The sequence below is a fragment of the Zootoca vivipara genome, chromosome 1 (assembly GCF_963506605.1).
Source record: "Zootoca vivipara chromosome 1, rZooViv1.1, whole genome shotgun sequence".
In the NCBI taxonomy this organism is placed as follows: Eukaryota; Metazoa; Chordata; class Lepidosauria; order Squamata; family Lacertidae; genus Zootoca; species Zootoca vivipara.
The window spans coordinates 69,748,633-69,757,808 of record NC_083276.1 but is presented as its reverse complement, the minus strand read 5'-3'; the positions used below and the strand labels follow the sequence as shown (position 1 = coordinate 69,757,808).

The 9,176-nt window shown below is 43.4% G+C and overlaps 1 protein-coding gene across 2 annotated transcripts; it reads right to left on the bottom strand.

Moving 5' to 3' along the window:
• CALCB (calcitonin related polypeptide beta) lies at positions 1 to 8,372 on the bottom strand. 2 transcript variants are annotated; one of them, XM_035123116.2, is made up of 5 exons: positions 8,312 to 8,372; positions 6,671 to 6,766; positions 6,035 to 6,157; positions 2,838 to 3,023; positions 1 to 417 (listed from the first exon to the last, which is right to left on the bottom strand). In XM_035123116.2, exons 2-4 carry the CDS (start codon positions 6,754 to 6,756, stop codon positions 2,864 to 2,866), a joined length of 369 nt encoding a protein of 122 aa, XP_034979007.1. In that variant the 5' UTR covers positions 6,757 to 6,766; positions 8,312 to 8,372; the 3' UTR covers positions 1 to 417; positions 2,838 to 2,863. The 2 variants fall into 2 exon arrangements, with proteins under 2 accessions (XP_034979007.1, XP_034978915.1); XM_035123024.2 differs by lacking the exons at positions 1 to 417; positions 2,838 to 3,023 and adding an exon at positions 4,642 to 5,133.
• Positions 8,373 to 9,176: the final 804 nt, after the last annotated feature.

Here is a 9,176-nt window from a genome sequence, read left to right as displayed (position 1 = left end):
TAACTGTTTTACATCAAGGCACAGCACACCATATCTTACAGATATACCTTGATAGGCAGCAATTTAGTGTAATCCCCGAGATTTGGCAGTATTGCCAAGATAAATAGCATGGGTCATATTTCACAGATATGCTAGAAGATAAATAAGTAAATAAATAGATGCTGTCACATTTTATTTGAAATAGAACTGCATATAAAAAGGATATACAATAATTTAATTTGAATAATTATCTTGAGATATATATATATATCTCATATATATATAACAGAAGTGCTTCAATTTAATTTCAAAACAAAAACATTTCTTCAATATTAGAAGGATGCAAAAATGAGTCTTTTATTCGGCCATCTTGATTTATGGAAGAAAGTTGCTTTCAAGAGAAATTAAAAGGCGTTTGCTGCTCAGTTTCATGGCAATCTGAAAGAAATCAAATTAGATGTTACACATATTTGATAGAGCAATCCTGTGGAGAGGAGGGTGGTCTTTGCTGGAGCTACTTATGCCCAGCAATAAGCTTTACTTTTCCTGCTAATTCTTTGGGGAGGGGTTGGGGGAGGAAATGAGGGGCTTGGGGGTGCACAGCCTTTCTTGTCACACATGCCAAACACCCTGTGCCAGACCCCAATGCCAGTACAGCAACATTGGTGGTTGCATTTTTTTCCCACTGCATCAGGTAGACCTCTGGCAATGCTGGGAATTCAGGGAAGTCCATGGTATCTTGGCCATCTTCTCAGGGAACATTGGACTGCTTCCCAAAATTTTATATTTCCAGTTGCCTGAGCATTAGATGGAAGGCAGGACAAGCTTATCCATATGTCCCAGAAATGACCCACTGAGTAATTAGGAGACTGGATAACGGATTGCCATGCCTCATACAATGGTTGTTGGGTTCAAAAAAACCCAAAAAACCATCAAAAGGGTTTGTTTTAGGAAGCCTTTGCTTGAAAGGTATTAGGGCAGTTATGATATGCCTAAGGATGACCAGATTCATTTTTCAGCATTTAAATTAGGGGGGGGATCATTAAAAATGTACTATCTCACAAGTCATCTGTTCAGAGGCAACCTAAATGATGAAGAAAACAAGGTGATCCACTTCTACAATATCTGAGCCATCTCAGGACCATCCTTGACAAAAGTGAGTCAAATGGCCTCTAAGGATGGGAACAAGAACTCAGAACTTGTTTGGGTGGCCTGAGAGTAGCACTGTATTCTTACTACTTTTCTGCACTGATGCCAACTCACCCCATGCTATTATGCTAGAGGAGAATCTTAAGTCAAGGCCAGGGATCTAGAGTGTCCATTCCCCACCCTTCAACTTGGAAGGAAAAGCTGGAAGCATTCCAGGAGAAACACAGCTAGCCAGCAGTGCCAATTCAACATCCATTTCAACCCAGTGGGGCATAGGGTTGCCAGACTCAATAGAGGTCAGGACTTCTGTGCCTTTAATTGCCCTGCTTTCTTTTGAGTCTGGAAATCTTAAAGAGAAACCAGCAGACCCTTTGCTTGGAAATTAAACAAAGGGTCTGCTGGTTTCTCTTTAAGGTTTCCAGACTCAAAAGAGAGCAGGGCAATTAAAGGCACAGAAGTCCTGTCCTCTATTGAGTCTGGCAACCCTAGTGGGGCAATCTCCATGCAGAAACACACAATGCAACATTTTAAACACTGGTTTAGGAAAGCAAATCTAGACATACAGAAGTAACAGGTACTTTCTCTCTTTTCTTAGCTATTGCTTATTTTAATTCATCTTTTGAATGCTTTTATATACTTGTTTTTAACTGTTTTAAGCAAGAATTTTAATGTTCCATATTACCGTATATATATTTTTAAACTGCTTAGAGATTGTTTTAACAACAAAGTGGTATGCACTTGTTGTTAAATAAATAAAACAAAACATGGGGAAAGTGGTGGGAGCTTGAAACTTTCTCCCAAACCCAACTCTAACTCCAGAGGTATGTGGAAAGACTAGAGTATAGGGAAGTGAGACAAGAGTATGGAGTCTCACCGCCATCTTGACCTCTAAAAGAAAATCCTACTGTTCCCATGACATTTCACACATTTCATTCACTAATCATTAAATGGCAGTACAGTAGTTGGGCAGACTGAGTGCATGGCAAGTAACACAAGGATTCTATATGAAACCCCAGAATGCTTACATTGCATGTTAAGATGTACATGTCAATAAACAATTCATTCTCTTTTATGATTGGTAATATTTGGCTTCCATGAAGCATCCATTACTTTGCCAATAAATTTCAGTTCTTATAGCTGGACCATTTCAGCTCCAATCCTAACCCCCACTGTACACAGCCTGGGGCTCACTTTTGAATACCGGTAGGAATGCATATGATTGCACTGTTAATCTGTGTACTGTAAATATCAAGCACAACTATAAAGATCTAGTTCTGTTATGTTTATTCCAACTAAATATTGCCGTAAGTTGGAAAAATGGCCATCTACATACTTCCTCCCTAATATCCTCCATAATTTGTAAAAATAAAAAAAAAACAATTTATTGATGAGAAGGGGTAGTTCTTTTCAAAGAGAGATGGAGAACCTGTAGTCTTTCAGAAGCTGAACTGCAGCTTTGATCATCCCCAGCTAGCATGGCCAATGCTCAAGGGTTACAGGAGTTGGTGACCAACAAAGTTTAGAGGGACACAGGCTTCCCATCCCTGCTTTAAAAATAGCAGGTGAAATCCTGGTTCTTAAGTTGATTTGAGATTTTGCCTTTCATGCTCAATGAGGTCCAGAATTCATATGACATCTAGCCAAGCACTGAAATTTATATAAATCAGTAAGACATTGATATTGCTCAACTATGTCTATAATGCACTTACCATATTCCAGGGGGTCATTCAGCAGATTACATTTGAACATTTCTTCTTCGCCTGCCAAAACCTTTTGAGCCAACATTGGTGGGTACAAAGTTGTTCTTGCCCACTCCTCCTGACCTACTCAGGAAGTCTGCCAAACGATGGGTCACACAGGTGGCTGTGTTGCATGCCCTCTTCTGAGTTGTCACACTGTTTTCCGAATGAAAGAATTCAGATCTGAGAAACAGAGCACGTCTTTCAACAACACCATATTTTATAAACAAATCCTGGAAAATGCCTGAGAAGATACAATTGCACTGGTACTTTATATCCATATTTAAAAAGATTTCTATATTCAGTTTGCTCAGGCTTGAAATAATGGACTTCTGTAGTGCTATAATGACAGACTTCATTTCAAAGAGACCTTGACATTTGCTCTATGGCTTCCCAGATATTTCTAACAATCAGAGATTGTAATCCTCAGCCTGATCGCTCAGAAGTAATGCTTTTGGATTCAACAGATCGTTTCTGTAGTCAGGCGATGCAGTGGGCAGATGACTGCCTCTGAAAATGCAGTTAGACCTGCTGAAACAGAAGTGAAGCACATTATCTCAATGCTAACCAGGAAGCAAGTATCGCTAGCCTTGCAGTCCTTATAATGGAATTCTATGCACATCTGTTCAGAAGGAGGCCCCTCTGATTACAATGAGTCTTACTCCCAAGCAAATGAGTACAGTATAAGCTTGCTGCCTTGGTGCACTGGAATTCAGCCAAAAGGCAAATCATAGCATAGTGGCACAATGGAGCAAATGCCATCTTATGGGAGAGCAAGGGTGAGAGAAAGATGCCTTCCTTTCCTGCTTGTGGGCTTCCCAGAGACATCTGATTGGCCACAACAGGAAACTGGATGCTAAACTAGATGGGCTGTTCTTATGTTCTTATCCTTTCAAAACCAATCACTTTTAAGTTCCATTGATTTCAGTGAAAAATAAGTTCTGCCAGGACTTAAATTTGTCTGGATTACACTCAGTACGATAACAATACTTGGGGTGTTTAAATTACAAACAGACACACCTTGTAAATCAAGGCAGTCTGTACAATGTAGCCACAAGGGATATAGAAGAAGGCCCCATTCTCCACATGTTGTCAACCAATATAAATTACTCCTGCACCTTACATAGCTTCATGCAAAATCAATGAACAATGAAATAGAAATAAAGTATTAAAGTTCTTACCTGGATGATTTCAGTCAGAATATAACTTTGGTAACTGGCTAATATTTCTAATATTTGCAAACTATGTATTTTACTGCTACAAAGAGTATAATGGGTGACTGATATATATAGTCAGTGTGAAGTTTCGCACTGACTTCACTGGAGAAAAATTGTCACCCTATATATTCATCCTGCACTGAGCAAATACCCTGCATTTTTAAAAGACTTATTTAAACATGAATCTAAAGCAGCCATATTGTGCTACTTCTCTCCTGAGCTGAACACCATTAAAACCATGCCTAGAAAAGCCGTCTTTTTATTTTTATTTTTATTTTTATTTTTAACTGATTTGCACCTTTCATAATTAGAAAATAGACCTAATCCTTATAGAAAAATAGGTTTATTGAACAGTTGCATGGTCAGGCATGAAAGGAACATTTATTTAATTTTACAATGCGTAGCCAGAAATCAAAGGATTATTTGTAAAATAAACATCTAAGAAAATCAGTTGAAAATTCAAGGCAATGCTAGTCCTTACTCATTTTAATTTGGCATATGCTATTCCCCAGTTTCAGCCAAGTCCCATCCCACCCCACCCCCCAATATATGTGTTATATTCTTAACAGCTGCAACCCTAAGAATGTCTACTCAGAAGTCAGTCCTATTTGACTAAATGGGATTTACTCCCAGGTGAGTGAGTGTGTGTGTGTGTGTGTGTGTGTGTGTGTGTGTGTGTGTGTGTAGGATTGCAGCCTGAATTTCCTAACTTGAAGTGGTTTCACTCCACATTCTCACTCAAAAATAGATTTAAAAGAACATAGCAAAATTAGCAATCAAGGTTAGATCCACATGCATCAAAAAAGGAGGAAAAAATAAAAGAGGAAGAGGAGATGAGATGAGAGCCAATCTAGTTGTTTCCGAGGGCTTCCTCATAGTTTGCATAGCGTTCGTTTTCCAGATCATTCAGCACATTCCTTTTCTTGCCAGGAGTTCCAGCCCCGACGTCAGTACGAGGGTAAGTTTGCAATTTGTGCAATTCTTGAGACAGTTTGCCCAACACACAAGTGCTCAGGTTGGCACAGCGTTTGGAAATAGGTCTATCCAAGCTGCAGGGGGGAAAAACATGCCGAACAAAGTAACAGAAAACCATGCGCAGTCATCATGCCTTGTTATATCCCATCCCCACCCCTAGCCCAGACTAAACGAAAACCACAGCAGGAGACCAAACGACGAACAAATAGGTACTGTATTTAAAAAACAAGACAATCTCGACGCAGTGCCGGCGTAACAAGATCCATGCAAAAGGGCTATGTCGGAAGGAGGATCGGGCTGTAGTAAATGGCAAATGATTAATTGCTTGCTTGCTTGGGATGCTGACAGTTAGCGGTCCCGGAGGGACGCGGGGAGGGACAGTTCAAGATCATCCGGCATGCATGGTGAGTCTCATTCATCAGCATGCTTTGCAACCGGAGCTCATTACGGAAGTGCAGGTGCAATAGCAAGACTCGGCCTGGAGAGGGAAGGGGGCGCTGCGTGCACTGGAAGGCCGCCTCGCCTCTTCTCGACTGCATGCACTGACTCGGGCGAGCGCAGAAGCTGAGTTGTGATGTGCATTTCTAACGGGGGTGGAATAAAACCAAGACGTACCTCTTGCTGCCCCACTTTACTCTAACCCCCTCTCTTTCAACTTGCAAGGCCTCTCTCTTTTTTACGAGAAGAAAAGGTAACTCAAGAGTAAGTAACCCAAAAAAGAGCAAGTTAAAAACCGGAGAAGAGAGCAATCTGATAATCTGATCAGTTAATGGCTATCAGAGTGGAATCATCAGGATGGCGGGACCCGTCTCGCAGGAGCTGGGCCTGCCGCACGTGCCAGGGACGAAAAGATGTCCGACCGCCCATCAGCTGATCTGCCTGGAAAGAGTCCGCACTCCCTGAGAGGAGAGTCTCCCGCCCCGATCCCTGCGACAACCCCTTCCTACCTCCCCGTCGACCTGTCGCTCTCCTTACCTGTTCCCTTCGCTCGCCCGCTCCAGCTCTTCCCCCAGGTATTCCTTCACCAGAGCGCTTAACAACCGCCGGGCTTCGTAGTCGCCGAGGCTCCCTCGGTCTGTGACAGGCTCCAAGCCAGGTCTGTGGGGAGGGAGCGAGGGGGGGGAGAGCTCAAGGTGAGCGTCGCTCTCTCAAAGTGAAGGATGCTCAGGGGGAGGGGGGAGGGAGGGTCCTTTTTCCAGCCCAACTAATCGATCTGCTGGGGGGGGGCGGAGGGATCACAGCACCGCACACGTGTAACTTGTTAACTGGGCGTAGATTGCCTTCCCGTGTTCCTCGTTAACGAACACAGACGAGTGTCCCTGTTACACCACGCGCTGAAAGGCGTGGGAGGTGGGGGGAGCCTTTTTCCTTCCCTGCATCACCCCCACCCACCCCACTAGGCTAATCCGTGTCGTGGAATCTTGCCCAAGCGGGCAATCGCGCGCACTCGCGTCCCTCGGCGCCAAGCTTTCCGTTGCCCGCCCCCTCTGCAGAACCAGAACCGGCCGCGTTTCCTTTCCAAAGCCGCCCCAGTCGCTTTTCTGGCGATCGCCAAGAGGCTTTCAAGAGAAGTCTCTGCAGACCCTTGTCCTCCCGTTTGCTGCCTCTTACCTTAGCGGGACTGCCCGGGAGCTGTCCATCAGACACACCACCAAAGCATAGACAGCCAGGAAGGAGCACATCTTCACCATGGCCATAGCGTTGTCTCTGCAAAATCAACAGGACTGGCGTTCAAAGAGGGGCCCTTTCCCACGCTTTGCATCTTTCCGGATCCCATCCGGATCCGAGGAATCCTGCGCAAACTCACTTGGGAAGAAGCCCCCCACTGGATTAAGGCCAGCTCTGCGTTAACATGCCTAATAGGATCAAGGCTCTAAAAGATGCTTTAATTTCCTAGGGTTTTTTTTAAAAAAAAATAATTAAAAAATGGGAAGGGTCTTGGGGTCGTCTGCTATTTGCATCGAGGTGTTCCCCCCCCAAAAAAAAAATTGGTAGGATTTGTGTGTGTTTTGTTTTGGAAGTCTAATCTGCAAAGAATGTATACCTCGCCAATGCTCAGGTAGGAGGAAAATTGGGAAGTTTCGCAGAGTTGATATATAGCTGGAGGACGGAAGGCATCCAGGTCAACTTCATCAACAGATGGGGACCAGTACTATCAAATCGTTAATAATATTCACGCAATGCTGGGAATCGTGTCGAGCGCGAAAGATCAAGGGAAACGAATAAAATGCGACCAGATCTGCATTTATAACTGCATATAGAAATTTCGTGTATTTTGTTTTAACTTGAAAAGAAGGGTGGGGAGGCATAATCCTTTGCTCTGAAATAAATGATTACTTGAAAAATCTGGGTGGGGGGTTGTCTTCATTTAAATAAATAGCCCTGTTATGAAAATGAGGATTTAAAAATTGTTTCTGAAAAACAAAATCCAGAAATTATATGGAATATAATAAGCCCCGGTCCTCACATTTCCATGGCTTTTCAGAACAGACATTTGCATATGCAATACTTTTGTTTAAAGAGCTCTGTGGCATCTTAAAGAAAACTAATAAATTATGCCAGGAGTTATGTCTCTAGTGTCCAGATGAGTTCATTACGGTGAAATCCTCTATACATAGCTACTCCCATTGAATTCAATGGAGACATCTTCCTAGTAAATGGGTATAGAAATGCAGCCCTACTCATTTTGTAAAACGGTTCCTCTCCCCCTCCCTACCACGCCTCTGTGTCCAACACCTTCCTGCACCTGATGGAAGCAAACGCTTCCCTTTTATTGCTCATACTGCGATAAAATAGTTTGAAGGTGCCACGAGATTCTCCTTTGCTGCAGCAGAGTTACTCTCGGGGGCGGTCGTAGCCAGAGGAGTATTCCCAATTACACGAAATAAGGTTTCTTGAAGACATCTCCCACGTGCCATTTTTGCACGACTCTTATTTAACAGACGTGATAAAATACTCAGAATTAAACGGGCAGTCTCTCTAGTCTACACGAACGAAAGGGGGATTTTCCCCTTGCAGAATGGGAAATGGTTTTAAACGGCCATTCTGCAACATAATACCTGTCAAAGCATATCTGGGGGGAAAAGTCGTTCTGCTCAAGAATCCAAGGAGAGAAGCACGAAAACGCCACAAGACCCAGCCTAACATCCTCCAGTGAGACTCCCAACTTGAGGAGTTGCAAGTTCTCCGCCACTGAGAAGCCTTTTCAGCACTCCCTGGACTGGAAAGTCAATAAAAGGAGAAAGCACTTACCTTCAGATGCAAAGCTTGTTGAGGAAAGCGTAGTGCAGGTGGCGGCCTCGGTGTGCGTTTCCCAGTCGTGATGGTCTTCCTTGCCCAACGACCCCCTTTTATATCTACCGCCAGGGCAAAAGTGTGTAGGCGTTCGACGAGCTGCCCGCCAGCCAATCAGCACCTCGGTTATCAACTATAAAACCAATCCACGATTGACCACGAAACCCCAGCTCCCGAATTACGTCATCCTCCAGTCACTGAGTATTCCATTCACAAAAAAATTGCCAGTCATTTAAGCACATCTGATAGGTTTATTTGCATTGAGGTCATCGGACGGAGAGAGAGAGAAGGGGGGACGCGGGGAGGGGGGAGCGGGGCATATCAGACGATTAATGAAATGTAAGGGAAATAGTCTCGAGTCATTAATAATATCTAGGCCACCCCATACTCTCATCCCTACAAAATCTACCGTATCTTTTTAATGAACAAACCCAAAGGGCAGGTTATTTACTTATTAGAGGCGACATCTACTGCAAAAAATGCTGCATTGCAGAAAATGGAAGTTGGCAGCTTTCCTTTTTAAAAACTTCTTTGTATCTTACAATGGCCATTGTGGTGCTAGTGGATGTGTAGAGAATTCGGCCCTTGACGTTTATTACGGAGTTGGCATCCATCCCTGAGTAAGCGCAAGGCTCTCTCTTCCCCCAAACCCAGCCGAGCATTTCTCTGGGCAACACTTTTACAATGCACAGTCCCTTTAATTCCACACATTAAACAATGTGCATCTCAATCCTATGCATGTTTACTCGGAAGTAAGTATCTCCGTGCTCAGCGGATCTCACCCCCAGCTAAATATACATAGGATTGCTAACCTTATTTGCAA